General features: G+C 37.2%; 1 protein-coding gene across 3 annotated transcripts in view; it reads left to right on the forward strand.

Moving 5' to 3' along the window:
- CACNA2D1 (calcium voltage-gated channel auxiliary subunit alpha2delta 1) overlaps nt 1-24,049 on the forward strand; it is a 354,317-nt gene that overhangs the window by 283,339 nt on the left and 46,929 nt on the right. For all 3 annotated transcript variants that reach the window (XM_054399510.1, XM_054399509.1, XM_054399508.1), the window contains exons 13-18: nt 12,127-12,205; nt 16,401-16,450; nt 18,036-18,125; nt 21,000-21,068; nt 22,603-22,677; nt 23,857-23,931. In XM_054399510.1, coding sequence (XP_054255485.1) covers nt 12,127-12,205; nt 16,401-16,450; nt 18,036-18,125; nt 21,000-21,068; nt 22,603-22,677; nt 23,857-23,931 — 438 coding nt within the window. The remainder of the gene's footprint in view (nt 1-12,126; nt 12,206-16,400; nt 16,451-18,035; nt 18,126-20,999; nt 21,069-22,602; nt 22,678-23,856; nt 23,932-24,049) is intronic.

The following is a 24,049-nucleotide window of genomic DNA, read 5'->3' on the forward strand; positions in this document are numbered from 1 at the left end:
AGTTTGATCCATCAGTGTGTGCCTGTCCAGGCCTAGGACAGACAGGTTTTTTCATGAGGATCCTGTGGGAAAAACAGTATCAAAGTCCGGGCAGGCAACATTGGTTTGGTTTGAGCTGGAAAACAGCTCCAAACAGAAAGTATTTCACCCTAAAGGAGTAAAATAAAAACACTCACACAGAATTGGAGGTTAAATAGAAATACTATTTACAAAAATATACGAAAGCATAAAAGGCATTCAGGGAAAAAAGCATATTGGGCACAACAAGCCCCTTGGACTCTGTCTCTAGAGGACTTTTATCTCTATGGTAGGACACTTAGGTATTAACCTATAACAAATATCCACAGCCTTTCCCTCATCCACCAAGTGAGTCACATTGTCATAAAAGTAGATGAGGTTTGTTAAGCAGGGCCTGCCCTTCATGAACCCATACTGACAAGGCCTGATTGCCTGAGTATCCTGTGTCTTATGGCACTCAGAATGATTTGTTCTGTGACCTTCCCTGCTGCCACAGTCAGACTGACAGGTCTGTAGTTCCCTGGGCCCTCCTTCTGGCCCTTTTTGTGGATGGGCTCACATTTGTTAATCTCCAGTCTATTGGGATCTCTCAACTAGCCAGGACTGCTGATAAGTCATGAAGAGTGGCTTGGTAAGCACATCTACCAGCTTCTTCAGCATGCTTGGGTATAGCCCATCCACCCTCATAGACATGTATGTCTAGGTTCAGCAGTAACTAATGTAACGAAGCTGCCACAACTAAATGTATTTTTTAAAATAATTAATTATTAGGAAGTTACTCTAAAATCTGATCAAAATCTTAGTCTCTCAATGTTTCTTTGGCCAACTGGTAGACAAGTGTTGAGTGTTAACTGAACATTAGTCTGTTAGTGGGTGAAATTGTTTCAGATGACATGGGACATCTTTGAATACAAAGATTTGCTGATGCACTGGTGGAAAAAGCAGATGAAAATATGTGGGAGATTTTGCACTTGGGCTCAAAGGGGAACGTTACAGAATCTCTGTATTAGGCAAGAGAATAGGCTGAAACAAACAGATGGTGGTACAAGAGGTATGCATGCAGCAGCCTAAACAGATGACAGGTTAAGAAGGAAATTTACATTTCAAGAGACAGAGCTATTCGTTCCGATAACGAGAACTATGAAGTCACGTTGAAGAAGCATAATAGAGGGAAGGCATATGAAATGGGAAGTGAGAAAGTGAAAGGGTAGGTGTACTGTAAATGTCAGTTCAGCAAGTAGAAACTCTCTGCAGTTTATATGTAAAGTAGTCGAGATTGCTACAGATATGGAAAGGAAGGCTTATGTTCTTCAGAGACTGTTGGTACCTGAGATGGAAGAGCACTGTTTGAGAAATCATTTCAAAAGCAAAAAATATTATATGTAATTAAGAATTAAGAAGGTCCTTTTGTATAGCATTTTGGACAAAAAAAAAAAAGTTTCAGTTTTGAAAAAAAGCAAGCAAAAATAATCTTTCGAGTAACGGATAAGTATTCTGGTGAGAAACAGAAAATACCCCTGCCACTACTTTTAAAGTGATTTGTATTGATATCTAGAATTGCCCTGCCCTAGGTGCAGGACCTTGCACTTTGCCTTACTGAACCTCATGAGATTCCCCTCAGCCTACCTTTTCAGCCTGTCCAGGTCTCTCTGGATGGCATCCTGTCCTTCAGACTTCTCACATGCACCACTCAGTTTTGTCATTTTGGGGTTTTTGGGGGTATAGGACTGAATTGTGCCGTGATTAATTTAATTATTATTAAATCATCTATAGGCTAGGTGGTATCTGTAAATCTGTATACACGCAATATTTCTCACAAACAGTCCTGAGATTTCAGATGCAATATATCAAGAAGTACCATGAGTGGGCATGCACAGTGATTGCATTAATTATTAGCTGTGAAGGACGTTCTCTGTTACATGATTCTGTATCAGACTTGGTCTTTCAGCCATGCCAGGATGTTTGGCAGGTGCTGACAGCAGGCATCATCAGTGCCTGCCTGTGTCATAATGGAACATTCTACCTGCAAACAGAGACAAGGTCAGATTGCTCTGAGCACAGTGCTGTATGGCAATGTTGAGTTCCAATTATTATGCAGTAGTTATTAATATTTTTCACAATAAAAAATGAAAAGAAACTGAATGTGAAGCATTTTCATTAGATCTTCTATGAAGGTCTAAAGGCACTCTTCTATTTCCACATGAATCTTCAAGACACACAGCAGGTGAACAAATGCAGAAGTCACTTCATCTGGTTAACTGACATATCCTTTTTCCAAACTTACTAAATCATTCTCATTTGGAATTTTCATGCTCCTGAGAAGATCAGGCTATTGTAGAATTAGATGTGAATTTTGTATAGCTGATAATCCCAGAAGGGAAATGTGTTTACTGAAAATGAGAGTTCCTGATGGTTCTTTCATTTCCTTCACGTCCTTCTCCCTCTACTATTATAACTCTTTGCAACTGCTTAATTCCAGCCCTTAGCAAGCTGTGCAAGCACTGGAGTTATGGGACTAAATAATGGGGGGAGTAAGTATACAAAGGAGAGAGATAATACATTATTTTATAATACTGTAATGCTCTGATAAAACATCAGCTGGAGTACTGTGTCCATCTCTGGAGCCCTCAGCACAGGAAGGGCATGGACCTGATGGAGCAGGTCCAGAGGAGGACCATGAAAATGGTCAGATGGCTGGAACACCTCTGCTACGAGGGCAGGCTCAGGGAGCTGGGGTTGTTCCGCATGGAGAAAAGAAGGATTTGGGCAGACATAATAGCAGCCTTCCAGTACCTGAAGGGGGTCTGCAAGAAAGCTGCAGAGGGACTGTTTCCAAAAGCCTGCAGTGATAGGACAAGGGGCAATGGTTTGAAATTAGAGAAGATGAGATTTAAATTGGATGATAGGAACAAGTTCTTTACCATGAGGGTGCTGGAACACTAAAACAGGTTGCACAGGGAGGTAGTTGAGGCCCCATGGCTGGAGATTTTCAGGATGAGGCTCACCAAGGCTCTGAGCAAACTGATCTATTGGAAGATGTCCCTCCTCACTCCAAGGCGATTGGACTAGAAGACCTTTGGAGTTCCCTTCCAACCCAAAATATTCTATGCTTCTATGATTTTCAAAGAAAGACTATTTGCATGGAAAAAAGAAGTGCCAGAGTACCTGATTGAAAGTAATGTTGGAATTAGTTAGTGGAATGTTTCAATGGAACCTTAGCTGGTATTTGTGATATTTCTTTTAAAGGGTTTATAAGGCCAACAGGAAAAAAAAAAAAGGCCTAGTGTCACAATATGAATGGTAAATGTCTATCTAATTAATCTGTTCCTTTCCAACTGCTCAGCTTCCTCCAAATGTTGTTTTCAATATCAGATAAATGCCTAAAATGGTTTTAATCCAGAGTACAGAGGGAATTTCTTCGACAAGTCCTTTGTCTGGTTCCTGATATGGGCCACAAAATTGACAAAGAAATCTCAGAAGGAGTGCTAAATGATGAGGGAGAAGTAGCTAGGGAGAAGTAGTTTATAGGGAAAGGAGGGATTTAATTGTTTTCCATTTCAACAAAGAAACTTTGCAAAGTTTCTTTTGTGAAACCAAGGAAAGAAACAGATCAGCTGAGCAAATAGCACCCGGGTAGTCAAAGTAAAACATTCAACAGCTGAATTATTCAAAAGTTGACAGTGTCATTTGTTCATCTGGGAAACAGGATGAGCAACTAGAAAATCATCTGATCCAAACTGAATTCTTTCTGAAGTGGGCTGTTTTGGTGAGGAAAGCACTTGTGGTGGAACAGGAGAAGCAACCGGTCTGTCGTTGTCCTTTAAGACAGAGACGCAGCCACAAATCTTCATCACAGAAGCAAATTTGCCTGCTCTTTTGGGATTTTCCAGATAAAATCCATCTTTTCCTTTCAGCAGATTGAGCTGAACAGACAGCAACTGCACTGCACTCTATTGGAGGCATCATATTTATTTAAACGTTTTAAGGTACCATTTATATTAGCAAATTACATGGCATCAAGGCATGGCCTCAGACAGTGTTCTGCAATCATTTATAGGTTTTGACTGTTAGCTAAACCTGGCACACTCCCAGAGTAGGTGCTGGAACTGCTCCTGGGGCAGCAAGGAAAGGAAAGAAGATAGAAGAAGCAACATCCTAAGTTCTATGCATGTATATGAGCTCTGTTGTCACAGCTCTGTTAAGGCTGAAGAGTGATCCATGGCCAAATTTTTGGTAGGGCTGACACAGCCAGACTGACTCTAAAATTCAAGCACATCACTGTGAAGTCCTACCAGTGCTTTTGAAAGCACGTTTTTCTCTTTTTTACTGCTATTCTTGAGATTAATGTAAAAAGATAATAAAACAGAACTGATTTATACCTAGAGCTGGAAAATGTTAAGATTAAAAACTTCACCTGATTTGTGGAGGCAGAGGACATAGTTTCATCATTGTTATGTCATATACCTACAGTAAGTTATTGTGAGCACAGAGAATATTCTTATCCTGCTTGTGCTTCTGTGATATGTTTGGTTTGTCAAAGATTAAGTATAAACTAGGTAAAGACATAAAGGATCATATAATCAGTGGTCCATCTATCTAATTGTAATCAATTTAACAGAGAGAGATTAGCAGGTATTGGCAGCATATTTATACCTTCATACATACTTCAGTAAGTACAGTCAGCTGCTGGAGCTCCACAAGGTGGCACTGAGGAGATGTAGAAGAGTGTAACATAATTAGTCATTTTCCAATTCTGTGAGAGTGTTAATTCTGAAATTTTTCAGTATAATAACCATGTTAACCATAATTATTTCAACCTCTGCACTAGAAAATAACCCAAATTTCTTGCAGATATGTTTTCTCTGTGAGAAAACAAACAAACAAACAAACAAACAAAAAAACCCAACCCAAACCAAAACCAAACAGGGTGAAACCACTTTTTATGTTTTAATTTTTAAAACACTGTGTTCTTAAAACAGATTTCAGGACTTCATGGCTTTCAATATAAAGATTTCAGAGTGAAGATGTGAATTTCATTGTATGCATATGTTATAATCAATTGTTAGTCCTTTTATAGAGTAATTACATATAACTCCACCACACATTGGTGTCCTTGGTTTGGTTTTTAAAATATATTAAGATCATTAAATGGTTTTGGGCCCAGCAGAAAAATATATAGTAAAAATATATTGTATATATGTATCTTCTATCAGTATAGAATCATGTCCAAAGCAAATGAGAGTCTCCAATAATATCCTACTACATAAAAAAACCCATAATTTTTCTTTTTATTTTAAGATAGAAGAAGGATTAACATTACATTGTAACGCGAGCTAATTTTTAGAGTGTCATTATTTCTTTCCTTTATTAGACTATAATTACACAGACTATAATTAGATGATGAATTCATAAGTTAGCATTACAGCTTGAAGTTTGAGGTTGGAGTGAAAGAAAGATATTAATAATAGACTGCAACTATACATGGAAAATCTGGGAGAAATAATTCACTGAGGATAAATGTCTAGAAAAGAAGTTCAATACACCTGCTATATTAGTCTTTAAACACAGGCTTCAATTAAAGGATTTTTCCATTGATGTCAAGGGGATTACTTGCATAGTTAAATGTTATGATGAATCAAAGCATAGAGGGTCAAATATAGAAGCAGTTGAGTAGGCCACAAACACTTGAGGACCACGAAGATGATCCAAGGGCTGGAACACCTCTGCTGTGAGGGTAGGCTGAGGGAGCCAGGATTGTTCAGCCTAGAGAAAAGAACCCCGAGGGGGACCTTAGAGCTGCCTTCCAATACCTGAAGGGATCCTATGGGAAGGCTGGAGAGGGACTTTTTTCATAAGGGTGTCTAACAATAGGATAAGGGGGAATGGTTTGAAACTGAGGGAGAGTAGTTTTAGACTGGATCTTAGAAAGAAGTTCTTCAGTACCAGGGTAGTGAGACTCTGGAACAGGTTGCCCAGGGAGGCTGTGGATGCCTTATCCCTTGGTGTGTTCAAGGCCAGGCTGGATGAAGCCTTGAGCAGCTGAGTCTAGTTGAGAGGTGTCCCTGTCTGTGGTGGGGAGGTGGGGTAGATGATCTCTAAGGTCCCTGCTAACTTAAGCCATTCTATGATTCTGTGTTTTCTGAAATGCATTCATACTTTCTTCCTGTCTACAAATTCAAAGATGTCCAGCCTGCATGAGCCAGGGCCTGTACCCAAAAGATTTTATAATGAGATTGCCCAATACAAGGTGGGGGATGGAACACACAGGGAGGGAGGCTGGCAACATATTTTTGCCATACTATTGTGAGCCATGCTGTGCCACTTGCCTTCATGGCCTGAGAAAGAAAATGGGTAGTTTTTGCTTGTAAATACCACTTCATTTGCTTCCAAACTAGGCTAGTCTGGTGTTGTTAAAGTGGGAGGGAAATTTCAACCCACCGCAATGGGTTATGTCCCATTTTATTTACTGCATAAAAACACCCTAAGGGATCCCAAAATTTCCCTCTAGCACAGAATTGTGAGTCTTACCCCTGTTGTTGAACACATAATTCTATTTCTTTTCTTTTTGTGCTTCCTGGGGAAAACAAACAAAGAAACAAGCAAACAATCCCACAAGCAAACAAACAACAAAAAACAGGTTTACTTTTATAATTGCAACCCAAATTGTTAAGGACTTCATCCCTGGACATCCTGAATCTAGCAGTTCAGTATGACAGATGATGGACTAGAATTGGGTGAAACTTTGTATTTGGTGTTTCTTATTGGCTAAGCCTAGGTGGTTTCTAAATAATATATGTGGTTTTCAGGTCATCCTCTGAGATTCTGTTCTCACTTCAAAGTGGTCATAAATGCTTTTTGGCCTTGGTTAGTTAGGAAAATCCAAAATCATCGTCAGATTTCTGCCCACAGATGTAAGGCAGTAAAGAAAAAAAATGCATTTTGAGTTTTAACTGTGGCAGCTTGATAACCACATAACATTTCCCTGACCTACAGCAGAAAAGTATCAAAATGATTAAGTGGTTTAAAGGCTGTACTTATAAGAGATTCAGAAGATGCAGTGCCTAATGGAATATAGAAAAGCACTTTAATGATTTTATGTAGAAAAATAGGCTTGGTGTATTGTCCTCTTATTTCAGAAGTGTACCAATTAAATATAAACCACAAGTGATTTTTCATCATATCTGATAATCTGTAAACACATTAGTGGGAAAAATAGTTTCGTGGGTAATGCTGGATTTACTGAATTATTTATTCCTCTTTATCATGTGTTCTCTTTGTCTATGGTAGAAGGGATTATCTGCAAACAGATATGTGGAACGTCTTCCTTATGAGGAAAAGCTGAGGGAGCTGGGTCTCTTTATCTTGAAGAAGAGGAGACTGCGGGGTGACCTAATTCATGTTTATAAAGATGTGAAGGGCGGTGTTGGAAGGATGTAGACAGGCTCTTCTCAGTGATGTCCAGTGATAGGACAAGGGGCAATGGGTGCAAGCTGGAGCATAAGAGGTTCCATGTGAACATAAGGAAAAATTTTCTCACTGTGAGGCTGCCCAGAGAGGTTGTGGAGTTTCCTTCTCCGGAAAAATTCAAAACCCACCTGCGTGCATTCCTGTGTGACCTACTCTACTCCTACTGTGGCAGGAGGGCTGGACTAGATGATCTTTCAAAGTCCCTTGCAACTATTAACATTCTGTGATTCTGTAGCTATTTAGCTGCTTTATAGAGGCCAGAATAAAATATTGCAAAATCTTACTGTCATCATGAAAACTGTATCTGCATCATGTGATGAAATCACTGAGTCACTTTATCTACTGATAAAGAAAGATGCACGCCTGCAGTCCTGGTGGGATTCTTATTGATTACATGTAGCTGAATAAATCATTCACATAGCTCTCTTGACAGCCCATAGAGAGGAATATATATCTCCAAAATTCAGGTAATCTCACCCTAAACAGAGAAATTAAGAGATGCTCTCTCTAGCTGCTGCAGCACAAAACTAAAGGCAAATAATTTATCTGTCAAAAACTCTGCACATTCATCCTCTCTGAACCGTGTGCACAGTTCTTGCAGTTTCTCAGATTCTTGTAGGCCTACACATTCCCTATATAGATGTAGTGGTGTAAAGAGCAAGTTGATTTTGTGCTTAATTACCACTTTGAATTAACTTCACTCAAGCTGTTAATTATCTTTAATACTCACGGCATAGTAAAACCAAAGGAAGAGTCTAATTTATTTTTTATTTTATTCCAATAGCAAAACTAACAAAGATGACAGGGAAAAATCAACTGAGATCTGTAGGAAGAGCAGTCTTTCCATGGGTAGCTCTTCATTCTCTTTTCATCACAAAACTCGAGTGCCATTGTCCCCTAATATCTGTAGCAGGTGGAATCCTTCTATTCACCTTGGCTTTAATGAGCTTTTTCTGATGCAGAGAAATACAAAATAAAACTAAATTAATTATATAATTAGGCATTTGTATTTTCTTCAGTATAGTACTTTCCCCTGTGTTATCTGTAGCATTATTTCTTGTCAACCACTTCCTCTGATTAAAAGTTGGGTTTTTGCTTGTTTTTCTTTGATATTTTTCATAGGATCTTAGGATAAGTCAGGTTTGAAGGGACCTCCAGAGTCTCTAGTCCAATGTCAGGAGTAAGATCAAGCCAGGTTGCTCAGGGCTTTCCCTAGTCCATTCTTTAAAACCTCAAAGGAGTTAGATTTTACAACCTTTCTGGGCAGCCTGCACTACTTATGACTGTCCTTGTGATAATATTACACTTGTTTTGTTTGTTAATAAGTATATTGTTTTACTGTGTACTGTAAATGAAAAATACAAAGAAGAAAAGAGTTTTTGCTTTCTCCTCAAGGTTAGTTGCAGTGAGAAAAGTGGAGAATTAGATACCCATTTTACATTCTTGATAAAACTAACACAGCTCTGGACTTGAACCTTTGTAGGTAGAAAGTAGGGCTTTTCTGTTTCTGAGAAGTTTCAATGCTGTATCTGAGTGAGCTGGCAGAGCAGGCCTGCCTCTATTCCATTCTAAGGGTATGAGTTTTCTAGGTGTACCACCTCTGAAAATCAGGAAGTGTGACAGCTCCTGTTTTGTTTTTCCAATGGCTTCATTGGATTTTATTGATTTTTAAGTTATGCTTCTTTATGAATGGATTTTCTCTTTGTGGAGGCAAAGTTGCACTTTACCTGAGAAATGGCCTGGGGAACAGAAGTGTGCATCCACTGATGTGGGTGGTGGATAGAAAGAGCATAGCAAAAAAGACCCACGAACCTGTAGTGTATGCAGAACCTTTGAGGCTGCAGAGAAGCACAAAGAAACAAGCAGGCCTCAGTGGTTATGGAAAACAACTTCTTGGGATCAAAGAGTACTTGGCAGTTTGCTTCAGTTCAGGAATCCACTTAGCTGGTTGAAACCAGACTTAAAAGAAAGAACAGGCAAAGGGAGAGGTGCTCATAGTCATTGTGTCTGATCTAGTTACTCCAAGTGTTCTCAGTCATAAATTCCCTATTAAAAGTAATTACATGTGTCTTGTTAAAAGTCTTTTGTCTTCTTTGGAAAGATGTCTATAAGGAAGAGATATAGACAGACACATCTCAGTCCTTTGGCTCACTCTGGGTCCTGTCACAGAAAATATTATCACAGAGCATGTTTTTTTGCTAAAATTGGATTGTTTAATTTGACTTGCTGACTCATTTTTCCAGCTGGTCTGTCATTCTACTCAATTCCAGATGAGGCAATAGGAAAAAGAAAACTCTTTTGAATGTTCCACCCTCTTGCCAAACCGAGGAACAATTAAAAGCTCCAATTTTCATTGCAGTTCTTTATCTCTGTTAATTATCCAAGGAACACTAAATCAGATATATTGTCCTCTGCTTGTTGTCAATAATTTAAATTCTAAATTCTTTACAGATTAGTTGCAGATTTAACATGCTGCTCCTTTTCCCTAAATTACATAGCATTTCACAACTTGAATCCAATGCAGTGTTTCATTTTTGCATTTGAGATCAAATGCTAGACAGTCCAGTCTAATTGGCTCCTGTTTTATACACACATAAGCAAACCCACATGGCTCTGTCTGAAGTTAATTAGTTACTTCTAACACAAAAGAGACATCAGGTCACTCAGCTATCTAACTAGTGGCCTTCAGTGTTTTTTTTTCTAATTGCACCATAAGTTTTTGAGATGATGGCATTCTGAATCAAGTCTTTAGTGGACACTAAACTGGGAGCAGTGGTGAGTTCAAACAACCCAGAAGTATGGTAGGTAGGGACCTTGTGAGTTGAGAGGTACAGATAGAAAATAACATTGTGATATTCAGCTTGGAAAAAAATAGATGGTAATTAAATAGAAACAAAAAGATCAATCAGAAAATGGACATTTTGTAAAAGAGACCAAGAAAAAAACAGGATGGCAAATGTAACTTGAATTTACAATGTGGTACAATATTAAAAAAATAACAGAATTGTAAACTTAAAAGGTGAGAATCTGTGAGAAGCAAGCAACTGGAGGGAGGTTGTGAGGTGGCCTTGATCTCAAAATGTTTCTTCCAACCTCAACAGTTCTATGATTCTATGTTTGCACTATCAATTCTATTTTCAAGGTAATGTGAGGCATTTCTCATCTGCCCCTATCCATATGAATGATGAGAACAAAATATTGCTATCTCATATGTACAATCATTCCATACCTGTCTGTGTAACTAGAAATGTAACTGGCTTGACTCATTACTGAGAGATAACCCTGTATCTGATAGTTTTACTAGTTTTATAGAAAAACTTGACATTATTTCTGTATTTAAGAAAAAACAAAAACAACAAACTCAGCTAGTGAACACCTGTTAAACTCTCTGGAAAATATTTTTCCTACCTCTTACAGAAATGCTTAGCTTTCGAACAAAATACTCAACCAGAAGCTGAAACATAAGATATGTATTTTTTCTTTGTGTTTTGCAAGATTCCACCAGGTTTTGGTTCATTCTTTTCTTATTTGGATCAGACAATTTGAATAGAAAATAATTTCATCTGCAAAAGTTCTTTTCAGACCAAAATGTGGATAGATTTTGGTGAATTCTGGAATTCTTCTGAAGGCATAATTCCCCTTATCTGATGAGATGGATTGGAGTTCATTGCCTAAACAAAATGGCATTGCATTTATAAAATATGCCTTAAAGTGAACTATCAGAAGGCTATCCTTTCCATGGAACGTGGTTGTACTAAGTTAGTGGGTTTACATCAAAAAGACTGAAATTCTGAGAATCTGTTTTCTGTAGTATCTGAAAATTTAATGTGGTAGTTTGTTGGGTTTTCTTTCTGAAATTATTAAAAAATCATGATTTTCATTGCTGTGAATTCTACCACCATGCATCTGTTCATTTTAATTAATTAGTAAGCATCTAATAGTGATAGGAGATTATGTCAACCAATTTAACAAAGCCTGAAGAGTTATAATTGCCACAGTAGGGTTAAAAAAGAAGTTAAAATGCTTAATGGATGCAACCATTGTAAGAGCTGTAAAGTATGAAAAGTGTATGAAAGAATATTCTTCTTGAGTTCTACTTCATGGAAAGGCTTGAGAGATGGGGCCAAGCCAACCTCATGAAGCTCAACAAGGCCAAGTGCAAGGTCCTACACCTAAGTCAGGCAATCCCAAGAACAGATATAAGCTGGACAAAGAGTGGCTTGACAGCAGTCTCAAAGAGAAGGACTTGGGAGATGTCAGTTCAGGGCAGATTTAGACTGGATATTAGGAAGAAATTCTTTACAGGGAGGGTGGTGAGAGATTGGAACAAGTTGCTCAGGGAGGTCGTGAATGCCCCTTCCCTGGAGGTGTTCACAGTCAGGTTGGTTGAGGCCTTGAGCAACCTGGTTTAGTGGAAGGTGTCTCTGCCCATTGAAGGGAGATTGGAACTAGATGATCTTTAAGATCCCTTCCAACCTAAACCATTCTGTGAATGTATGAATCTATGAATCTAATATTGTAATAATAGTGTATCTATTACCATGATAAAAAAGGCAAATTTCACAGAGTTATTTTCCTGTTCAAATATGTACAAAGTGCAGGTATCATTAAGTAATATGCATTTGGTTTTAATTTTGCTAGGTACGTGTGTTCACATTTTCTGTTGGTCAACATAATTATGACAAAGGACCCATACAGTGGATGGCCTGTGAAAATAAAGGTACAGTGTTTTTCTTTTAAATTATTCTTTGGCAGATCTTTGGGTGGCTAATATCTTTACTATTCTCTAAAAATTACAGATTATTTGTTTTCAGCCTGATTTTTAAATTAAAAAACTAAGCCTTACAAGCCTGTGGCAAGACAGTGTTTCTGTATTTTAACCATGGCAACATTTGGTTTGTATATATAGAGAAAAATGCCTCCAGAAGGAGAAGGGCTGTTAAAATTCTGTACATTTGAAAGGCATAAATGGATAAACTTATCACTTTTGGTGGAAGGGAAATACATGCAACTGTTGTTTGGGTCTTCTTGACTGACTGGTGGAAGCACATAGTTCTTAAGCAAACAGGTGTTCATGTAGCTCATAAAGGACCTTTACTTTCATAAACTAGTTTCATAGTCAATATTAGGGGTTATTAAGTGCATCTGACAGCATGACTGAGTTAGAATAGTTGCATAGTTTCTTTTAGTGAAACGTCTTCCTTATGAGGAAAGTCTGAGGGAGCTGCATCTCTTTAGCCTGGAGAAGAGGAGCCTGAGTGTTTATAAGATGTGAAGGGCAGTGTCAGGAGGATGGAGCCAGACTCTGCTTAATGATGTCCAATGACAGGACAAAGGGCAATGGGTGCAAGCTGGAACACAGGAGGTTCCACATAAAGGTAAGGAAGAAACTTTTTCACTGTGAGTGTGACAGAGCACTGTAACAAGCTGCCCAGATAGGCTGTGGAGTCTCCTTCTCTGGAGACATTCAAAACCCACCTGGATGTGTCTCTGCATGTCCTGCCCTAGGTGATCCTGCTCTGGCAGGGGGTTGAACTCAATGATCTTTTGAGGTCTCTTCCAGCCCCTAACATGCCGTGATTCTGTGTCAGTCAGGCACACCAAGGATTTGTGTTAAAGCTCCAGAAAAGAGTAGCAGAACTTGCATTTACCTTTCTCAAGTCTTTTCTTCCCATCATGAGATGTGCAGCTATCCTCAGTGAGCGAAATATCTGCCTTACTCTTGGAGCGGAAATGTGTAGTGATTTCCTGACTTGTATTATGTAAATACTTCTGAAAAAAACAGTGTCTCAGTGAACAACCTAGTGTCTAAAATAATGTTGCTTTTGAGGAGGGAAAGTAGCCTACCTGCTCAGGAGAGAAAATAAGACTTGAAATCTTGCCATGTTATTCAGTGGTTTTGATCTAGAGCAGGGTAGATTTAGCTTGGCCATTAGGAAGGACTTCTCTACTATGAGGGTAATGGAACACTGGAACAGGTTGTCCAGGGAGGTGGTGGAGATTCCATCCCTGGAGGTATTCAAGGTAAGGCTTGATGGGGCTCTGAGCAACTTGATCTAGTTGGGGATGTCCCTGCTTACTGCAGGGGGATTGGTCTAGATGGTCCCTTCCAACCCAATACATTCTATGATTTTATGATTCTCCGGTCTGCTCAATACCTCTATAGTCTCCTTATTATTTTTCAAGGCATACTTCACTTTCTCTTTGGCACTTTCAAACATAGTTTCTAAAGAATGCACTTTTAGTAAGTCTTTCTCAACTTGGAATGTCTGTATCCCACCTTCATGCCAAGTTTTACATGTAGCTGGGTACTTGTTACCATCCATTCTTTGCTTAAATGTTAATTCTCGGAACAAGGATGATGAAGTTACTGTTCTCTAGTTATTTTACCTGATGAAATTTTAATAAATTGCATTATTTATACAGTGAAAAAAGTTCACCAAAAGATTGATGTGATGCCTGAAAAGCAAGACCCAATGTTTTACTGCTTTTGTGATTGGGCAAGTAGCTCCTGTCAGCTGTGACAGCTGTTGGGTGATGAAGAATCAAGGCTGTCATTCATTGCAGGGACAGGCACAGTAGGAGTATGGTTGTCATCAGTAGCTGCATTTAGAGTGATGCCTTTTCATAAGGCTTTGGAATGAGTCTTCCAATCTGACTTTAGTCCATGCTATCTCTGCTCATCTATTTACCTCTAGACCAATAACTGGATAATCTGTGTCATCAGGCTTAGGGGTCTGTATCAATATGTCAGACCAGGAGACCTAAAGCTTCTCCTTAGCATACCAACATGCATTTAACAGCCTTGTACTTGCCACAGTTTCCTTTGTAGTTGAGTGACCTTCTTTTTTGTTTTACTCGTTTTTTGTTGAGAAGTTCAAAATCTGCATAAAATATCTTTTGAAAATGTGACTGCTAGTGATGCTGATTTTCCCTTAAAATGATCCACATCAGTTGAATCAGCTGATGGTTGGACTCAATGATTATCTTATAGATCTTTTCCAACTAGAACAATTCTATGATTCTAATAAAAGTTCCAAAAAGTTATTTGATAAATTAATGTGTGTATGAAAAAAAGGTAAACAAACAAACAAAAAACCCTAAAAGAAACAAACCCACTGCATATTTATTTCTAATTATTTGAAACTTTATATTGTAAGAAATCTATCACAATAGTATAATAATAAGATATTATGGATGAGTTTTGAGAATTCTGCTTGTAGTAGCCATCTATGAAAAGATGGAACTGATGACAGATAAATTAAGCAAAGCTGATTTATATTAAGGGGTCTGGACTAAAGGAATTTTTTTTCTTTTTTCTTTTGTTTTGGTTGGTTGGCTGGTTGGATTTCTTTCTTTTTTTCTCCAAAGCTTACAGGGCACCAGAACACATCAAAATCATTCTTGATGTGATTTTTTAACATCTAAGATAATCTTATATTTCTTATTTGTATCCTGATTTCTTTACCTAGGAATAGTAATAAAAAAGATGTAAAATTTCTGTATATAAATGCAGTCAGAAACATTTTATAAGACTTTGAGAAAGAGGTGTCTCAAATGTTTTATAATATAACTATGGTACAAGAAATAAGAGATAAATGGGAAACAGAGAAATTATCAGTTTTGTTTAATATTTTAAATAAAGCAATTTCAAGACTTGACTGAAAATGTGAAAGTATTTGACAAACTGGTGAGAGGTGAGATAGATTTCAAAAGATCTTAAAAATTAAGACTGCTAGGGAAGGAGATTAAGATATGATTCTCAAGCTTGGAAATAATATAAACTAAAGATAAGAGAAAGAGTAAGATATAGATAGAGAAAAAATAGAAGAAACTTAGCTTGTATAAATATCATATTTATCATGTATCATAGCCTCACCAATTCCTCAGTATGCTGACAAGTTAAACAGGAGATGCTACAGCTTCATGAATAGCAGATTGTATTGTCAGATAATTACAGAAAAAAAAAAGAGTATTTTTGTTTTCTGAGCAGGGCTTTTTTGACTGACATCTTTGTATCTCAGAATACATGCATGTGCACTCTAGTGTCTAAAACAAATGGGGACCAGCTAGCTTAAAGCATAGCCACCTATGTCATCTAATTATTGAGGCAAAGTGATCATAATTCTCTGTCCAAAATTGATGGGATTTTTTGTTTGCACATCCAAAGAAGCAAACTTTTCTTTAATTTTTTCCTTAATTAAAAGTTTTACTTTATTATCAAGTCACACATTGTTTATGGCAAACTAAATGCTAGCTCAGAACTCTTCTGTCCTCCCGCTTCAACTTCCTTCCAGTTTGACTTACAGCTTACTTGGCTTGAAATGAGATCTCAGTATCTGTCTTCAGTCTTATTGATACATATGAGTAATATTTTTAAGTCAAACAAATACATAATAGAATCAATGCTGAATACAGATATTTCTAATGGTTAGTTCGAAGAAATACCCATTAGTTTTTTTCATCATTTCCACAGAGTGCCCTGTATTTTTATGCTATGAACTTCACTGTTGTGGCAGACTGTAGCTATATTTGCATTCTTATATGCATTCAGCATACAATTAGGGTCCTGTCACACTATATTAAAATAACCATTAAATATCCTTGCACATTAGAGTAACTGGGATTTCAGGAGTACAAATTCAGTGCATTATCTCATCTTCAAAGCAACAGATAGAAATACACTTTATATACTCGCTCGCTGTTTAGGAGTAACTAGCTTAGCCTGTGTGGCATGGTAACACATAATACGTGGCCATTCATTGTGGTGGCACCTACTGAAACAGTATTCCACTTATGCCTGATAATTTCTATAAAAAATAAATTAGTAATTACAAGCTAAATAAAATTCCTGAAATCTAAGATACTAGCAATACATGATAGTGAGTTGACATTATTTTTATTCCAAATTTTAGGTTATTATTATGAAATTCCGTCCATTGGAGCCATAAGAATAAATACCCAGGTAAGTGTGTTTGCCAGATCCACATGCAGTTAAAACACAAAGTGGAGTAACTGATACTCCTGAATCTGTGGTGTTTTATGTCTGTTTGCATCAATTAAATTTTAATATACTCTACATTAAGAACAGCAAAAAAAAGGAAGGCTTTCTTTTATTTATGAGGAAGTATTCTATTTTTTTTCTCATTTTTATTAGTTATAGTGAGCCAATTCACAGTGTGATCCCTCTTTCCCTGTCTAGCTGGCCCACAGCAGCTTTCATGCTCACTGGTCATGCTAGCATTCTCTGAAGCAGGCTGCCCTCGTGCACATAACATTGTGTTGGAAGTGATTTGTATCCTGCAGACCTCTGCACAAGGACTGTGTTTTGGTCTCAGTTTTCCTCCTGACCTTACATGGTCACTCTGATCTGGAGACACAGAAGTGATTTTTTAATCAAGATGTATAAAGCCGTTAATTTTTATGACATGTCAAAGCATTCATAATCCGTGTCCTGCCTTTTAGCATGATCCTAAGGGTTCGTATTATGTGGAGGAGGCTGTGGATAGGTATATAGCCCTGCTGGAATATCTGAACTCAGCTGGGCAGAAACAGTGACTGGGTACAATGCAGCTTCTAGGAGAGATTCCTGGATTAATCCATCCAGTCTGGAAGAAACAAGACTCTGTTCCTTCCAAATGTCTGCATTTTAGCAATTTAGGGCATTATATGATGTCATCCAGGACCCTGGCATTATATGATGTCATCCAAGCTTACATTGTAGATGAAGAGATGTTAAGACAAGTTGCCTGAAAATCCATGTATTCTTGTGTCCAGAAAAGTAGAGAAATACCATATCAGTTCTTTTATCCTTCCAAGACCAGGCATGATATTTTTTGGCAGTAAGTCCTTCCTTTGGCTTGAAGAGAAATCCTTTGATTCTGTTAAACTCTTCCAGAAAGTATCTGGCATGATTTATCCCTAATATGATCAGACAGATTGAAAAGGCTGAAGACTGAAACAAGTTTGATGGCATCTGCTCCCAAATCAGACCACAAATGTGACATCTCATAAGATCACCAGCTTTAGCTATACTCCTGAGCTGGAATGTTTTAAAACCCTGATTTTTTTTTTGTTTCAATAGAAGTTATGCAAGTTGCTGCTGTAACTTACATAGGAGGAGCTTACATACAAGGAGCTTAACATACCCAGATGTTGAACCATTCACCCTCCATCTCCCACTCTCTCTTCTGGGTTGAAGGTTCTGTGATCTTCTTGTAATTTCATTATGTCATTAGCAATTCATTTTGGATCAAAAACAGTTCAAATCCCCACTTCACAGAAAGAGTGGAGTGGTTATGGGTGACTAAAGGTCCATGTGACCAAAACTGAAATGCAGGAATTCCCTCGACAGTAAATATTGCAAAGTGAAGACTGAAATCTTGGGTAGGATAATTTTAGACAAATAAATACTAATCCTGGATTGGTGGTGAATTTTCACTATTTTTTTTCTTCTGATATTTTCATTTTTTAAATTTAATTATTGAAGGGTTTTTGAAGCTGTTTCTGGATTTTGTGCCTTCTGATGAGTTTATTACACTTTTTGGCAGGAATATCTGGATGTTTTGGGAAGACCAATGGTTTTAGCTGGAGAGAAAGCCAAACAAGTTCAATGGACAAATGTCTATCTGGATGCTCTGGTATGGTTTGTATTTATCTTTAGCAAAGAAAGAATTTTATCAAATCAGTAACTATAGCAGTCCATTTTTCACAGTACTGAGGACTCAGTTTCCTATTGTTCCAAACATAATATTCCTATGATATCCAAACATCTACACACTTCAACAGAGCAGTTTTCCATACAGCCATTTCTAATACTTGTATCTTCCTCAGTGTCCTGACCTGTAGCAGAGAGAAAAAAATGAAAGATCTTCCACACAGAACTTTAAGTGTAGGTCATTGTTGTCCTCAAATAAATGAAAGAACAAAGAAGCAAATAGTTTTGTAGTGTTACATCTGTGCTGTGTTAAGGGTTATGTCTTATGTGAGGAGTTCGTTTTTTGGGGGGGGTTTTTTGTTTGGTTGGGTTTTTTTTGTTGGTTGGCTGTTTTTCCCTGAATGTATTTCAGGCAGAATGAAACTTGTCAATGTCACTTGGAATTTTAACAGATTCTGAACTCGGATCTTTAAATTATCATGTTGCTGTAATTACTTGCTTATTCAAGGTAATGATTTTTTTAATTGGACAGTGTAAGTAATAGGAAAATAAAAAAGATATATGAAGTGCTTTCCTTACTGTTACATTTATCACTTCAGTCTTGTAAGCCAAACATATTCAGGAAACTATGAAATGCAAAGTATTATTAGCAGCAATCAAATCTGCTACTCTAGATAACTCTTTGTCTGAATAACTCTAACTAGGCAAAAATTATTGCAAAACGGTCATCTGGAATCATGCATTTATCCAAGTTCACATGGTCATCTAATGTCATGTCAAAATCCACTTCTTCCTGTCATCATTACTGTAAATTTTTTATCAACACATCATGTGACACAGAGGAACTAGTTTTTCTTTGTAATTTCAATGGCCAGAAGTTCATTAACCATGTCTTGATTACTGTAAGAGGTACTTACTGGAAACATATGGGATGTTATGTCAAAAGTTCCCATGTTTTGTACATATCCTGTTGTAAAGCCAAAGCTAAATTTGTACTCAGGGATAGAAAGTGATCTTTTCAATGAAGTAAAACAAGTAACACCTGAAAGCTTCTGTTGTACTATTTTGTGTTTTCAGAGGGTGCATTCAGTCTTTCCTTTAAGCTTTTCTCTGCTCATGTGTTATATATATGAGTCTGTCTGTACATATAATTAGGTATGTATGTATCTCTGTGTGTGCATACTTATTTACCCAACCCAAGTGAACTGTCCAAGTAAAGGCTGAAATTTGAGAGCTTTCTTATCAGAGATGAGAGCATGAAAGCACAGGTGTATCTAACTCATTCTGGAGCCTTTGGTTGTCAGTTTTAGCAGGTGCTGGGACTAACTTGTCACACTGATTCTTTATCTTCAGTTCCAGAAAGGAGCTTCTCTGGGGCTTATTCTTCTCCTACTTGTGCCTCACTGAACCTTTTCCTGTCCTTTTATCTTCCTGTCCAGCAGTTGTTTTGGACCTAAGGCTAGAATAATGCAAAGTTTATTACATGAGGCAGCATGTGAATTGAGCAAATTCAGGTTATGAAACCCTGAAGAGGTACTTACATTTGAAGCTGTCTTTCAAGACTGCCTTGAATAATTTGATGTATTTGTGGCAATTCACTCTTTTCCTGCCCTGTTCCTCCAGGTTCCTCCTTGCTCTGGCTTCACTTTCTGCAAGACAATCACAGTTTTCAGATACTTTTAGGTTTACCAGTTAGTCATAATTTATTTACAATTCTTGTCTTCTCTAACTGTACATTTTTTGAGGAAGAGAAAGTGTTTTTCCCCATACATAACCCTCCTGTTTCATTATGTATCTCTTCTATGCTTCTAAAAAATGTCCTACTCTTTCTTTCTGACTCATCTCCATTTCTTACTTTTCCTAAAAACTCCACTTCTCTTTACCTTGCTTGTAATGCTACTAAACCTGATATCATCACTTTTCATTATATACACAAACTTTAGTTTGTGAAGGATGATTTAAAATTCAAAAAGATGCTATTAGACTGGGAAAATGGAGAACATATTTCATAAGAGTGGATCAATATAGTGTTTTAGCTTATATTTTTAAGGAAACAAAAGTGCTATGGCTCCTCAGCAGAATACATGGAAGGAGGAAGTATCAGAAAGGTGACAAAAATTTTAAATCAATCCCAAACGTTAACATTAACGAAAAAAAAAAAAAAAAGTTAGAAATCTACCTGTGGACAAATTACACTGGACCACAAAATTTACTGGCTATCTAAAAGTATGGTTTTCTGGATCCTATTTTAAATATGAGTTGTGAGTGTTAAGAAAGGGAAATCAGATTTCTTACCTTTTTCCAAATAAGTGCAGATTCTTTGCCTCAATTCAACAACAGACTTATTTTGCAGAATTGGTGATGGTCATTATTGCAAGCCAGTGAAAAGAGTTGATGGAAGGAAAAGTAGTAGGAAATGTCTGTTGATATGTCCTGTATGTATTTGTTGCCTGCCATCTGAACATTTGCCTTCTTATTTTTTCTCTTTTTTAAAATTTTTGTTTGTTTTCTGTTTTGGTTTTTTTAGTTTGTTTTTAGTGTGGTGGGTACTGTAGCTCTAAACATGTTTTCGTAATATTTAGGGGATGTTATTACATCCTAAGTTGTTGCACACCATCTCTTTTTAAAAAAAATAATTTATAGTTCATTATCAGATGGACACCAAAAAAAAAGTATTTTTAACTTTTTATAACATTGCTCAATAGAAGTATTTTGTCCTTTTTTTTGCAAACTAAATGTCAGTACTTTAATGTACTGTTTAGTTGCAGTACTGCCTGTATTCTAATATATCCTGGTTCAGTGTTTGTTATTGAACTAAAAAGTGTTTTTCTTCCCTCTCTTTGTGGTTATTTCCTAGGAGCTGGGCCTTGTGATTACAGGAACTCTACCTGTCTTCAACCTAACAAAGGAACAAAATGGCAAAATAGTAAGCTCTTGTTTCAAGAAAAAAAAAAAAAAAAGGAAAATGTTTGTTTTGCTTTGTTTTGTTTTTAAATTTATAGCTAAACTTCCTGAAAAATGTGGTTTGCCATAAAGCTTTTTGCACTTTCTTGAACATCTGAAAAACACAGGTCACCTATTTTCCTGATAACCTCCTAGGGACAAGAAAAATGCAAATCACCCTTTTTGTAGTGCTGAGTTTCAGGTTATGCCATTCCTTGATATGGCTTTGTTACCTCGTGGCACTGGGAATGTGTTAAGCATTCAATAGACGGGAAATAGATGATATTTTTTAGGCCTTGCCAAAAAAAAAAATGTTCAGATAGTTTTGTAATGAATACATGAAGCTCTGGCATTTTATAGTGAAAAGCAATGCCGTAGAGAATATAAATTAATTGATTTTAGTGATAGTAAAAAAGAGCACTGTGTACTTATATTGAAATCTGGGTATTAAATAAATACAATGACCCATCCTTATTGTTCTCTGATATGGATATCAATTTATACCTTCACTAAAAGAGTTGTGGTTTTGTTTGGTTTTTTTGTTTGGTTGTTTTTAATCAGATCTAGAATATACTTGGTAAATAGTATACACTTGATGATATTCATGTTCATTCAAGTTAAAATACATAGATATTTAGACAAGGTGTTTGTTTTGGTTTCTCAGGTATTATATAGACTCAGAACGAATAAATACAGATGCTGTCTCTACCGTTGCTGTATTTAGTTTCAGAATAGTTCTCATAGTCTCCCTTTAAAACACAAAAAAACCAAAGAATTTCATAATCTTATCTGCAAGACAATGCCTGGATTTCACTCAGCCTGGTTCCAAAGGAGTGTCTCCTGATTATCAAAGGATATATTTTTAGAAGTAAGAGAGTCCTAGTTCTCTATAGAGAAACAAGAGGAGAACTTGGTTCTGCTCAGTTTATGTCTCTACCTGAATCTGATGTTGTAGACTGCATTTTCCAACTTATATTTCAAATTTATTTAACATCACAGAATCACAGAATTTTAGGGGTTGGAAGGGACCTTAAAAGATCATCAAGTCCAACCCCTGCTGCCAGAGCAGGATGACCCTGAGTAGGTCACACAGGAGTGCATCCAGATGGGTTTTGAAAGTCTCCAGAGAACAAGACTCCACAACCTCTCTGGCAGCCTGCTCCAGTGCTCTGTGACCATCACCATAAAGACATGTCTCCTTATGTTGAGGTGAAATCTCCTGTGTTCTAGCTTGTACCCATTGTTACTTGTCTATAACTGGGCACCACTGAAAAGAGGCTGGCACTGTCATCTTGACACCCACCCCTCAGATTTTTATAGACATTGATAACATCTCCTCTCAGTCTTCACTTCTCAAGACTAAATTGCCTCATATAGGTTATGAATCCCTTCTCCCCATGTGGGGTAAATAAGCAGCTTCTCCAATGGTGGCTGTCAAATCCAAATTCCCTGACTGTCACAGTTATTCTGCATTGTAAATACATCAAACATATTCTAACATTTTGGAATATTAACAGAATCAGCTGATTCTTGGAGTCATGGGGGTTGATGTCTCTTTGGAGGACATAAAAAAACTGACACCACGATTTACAGTAAGTTGCTTTCATTGGTGGTTTCTCTATGTGTCGTTTATGTACAGTTTCTATGCTTACTCTTCCAGAAGTCATATAGTAAAGACTGGATGTGAGTCAAAATACCAGCAAGCTTCTTTTCCTGTATTCTTTTCCATTGTTGTAGATTTTCTGATGTAAGAAAGTTCTTTAGCTACATGTCTGTCTGTACCCTACCCAGTATGATTGATTTATATATGTAGATATCTAGCTAGGGAATTTCTAAGAAAATTATTAGTACTGTGGAAAACAACAGCTGAGGAACATGATGAATTTAACTGACGGCAAATGCATAATCCTGCATCTACAATGAAATGTTCCCATGCCACAGTAAAGAATCAAGAATCAAGAATCAAGAAGGTTGGAAGAGACCTCAAGGATCATCGAGTCCAACCTGTCACCCTACACCTCATGCCTATCTAAACCATGGCACCAAAAAGGCTAGGACAGACTGGTTCAAAAGTCAGGAACAGGCCTGAGGGCCACGGGGAAGAAGAAGATGGACATAGATTAGCAGAGTAACCTTGCAGTAAAGAAGGCGAACTATACAGTGAACACCTGAATCAGGAGTACTGTGTCCAACTTTTGATGTTTTCCATTGCTGAGGATATGGGCACACTCTATACAGGGCCCTAGGTTGGCCAAGGGGTTAGATTACACGTAAAGTTGACAGAGATCATTTGTTCAGATTGAAGAAGGAACCTAATGGGCATTATAGAGAAGATGAACTTCAACATTTCTTGAAAGTTTGTAGCAAATGACAAGAGGCAGATGACATAACTGTGGCCTTGGAAATTCCAACTGAAAATTAGAGGAAAAAAAAAACAACTAGCAGGGTGGTTAACCACTGTAGCAGGTTGCCTAAATTGTCTGTAGAATCACCAATAGAGATAGTCAAAGACCCTTTGAAACCAACATTGAAGTTGGATCTTATTCTGAAGTTACCTCATCTTTCAGTGAAGGGTTGTTGCAGATGACCTTCATATATCCCACCAGCCTAAATTATTCTTCAAGTTTATGATTTTAGAAGAGTATATCTCATATTTCATGATGCCTGAGGCAATGTATTTTCTTCAATAGGACCATTGCTTTAAAATAGTTAATTAATCTTTCTTTAATGCTCATCACTCTATAATGATAAACTTAATTTCTTTCTTTCAGCTTTGTCCAAATGGATACTATTTTGCAATTGATCCTAATGGGTATGTGCTACTTCACCCAAATCTCCAACCAAAGGTATGAAAACCATTCAGAAATATTATCATCATAATAATCAGAAATAACAGAAAAAAACATCTACTCAAAATGTCAAAGAGTAATAGTAAAGATGTATCAGTTATGGGGGTGTCAGAAA

The sequence above is a fragment of the Indicator indicator genome, chromosome 3 (assembly GCF_027791375.1).
Source record: "Indicator indicator isolate 239-I01 chromosome 3, UM_Iind_1.1, whole genome shotgun sequence".
Taxonomy (NCBI): domain Eukaryota; kingdom Metazoa; phylum Chordata; class Aves; order Piciformes; family Indicatoridae; genus Indicator; species Indicator indicator.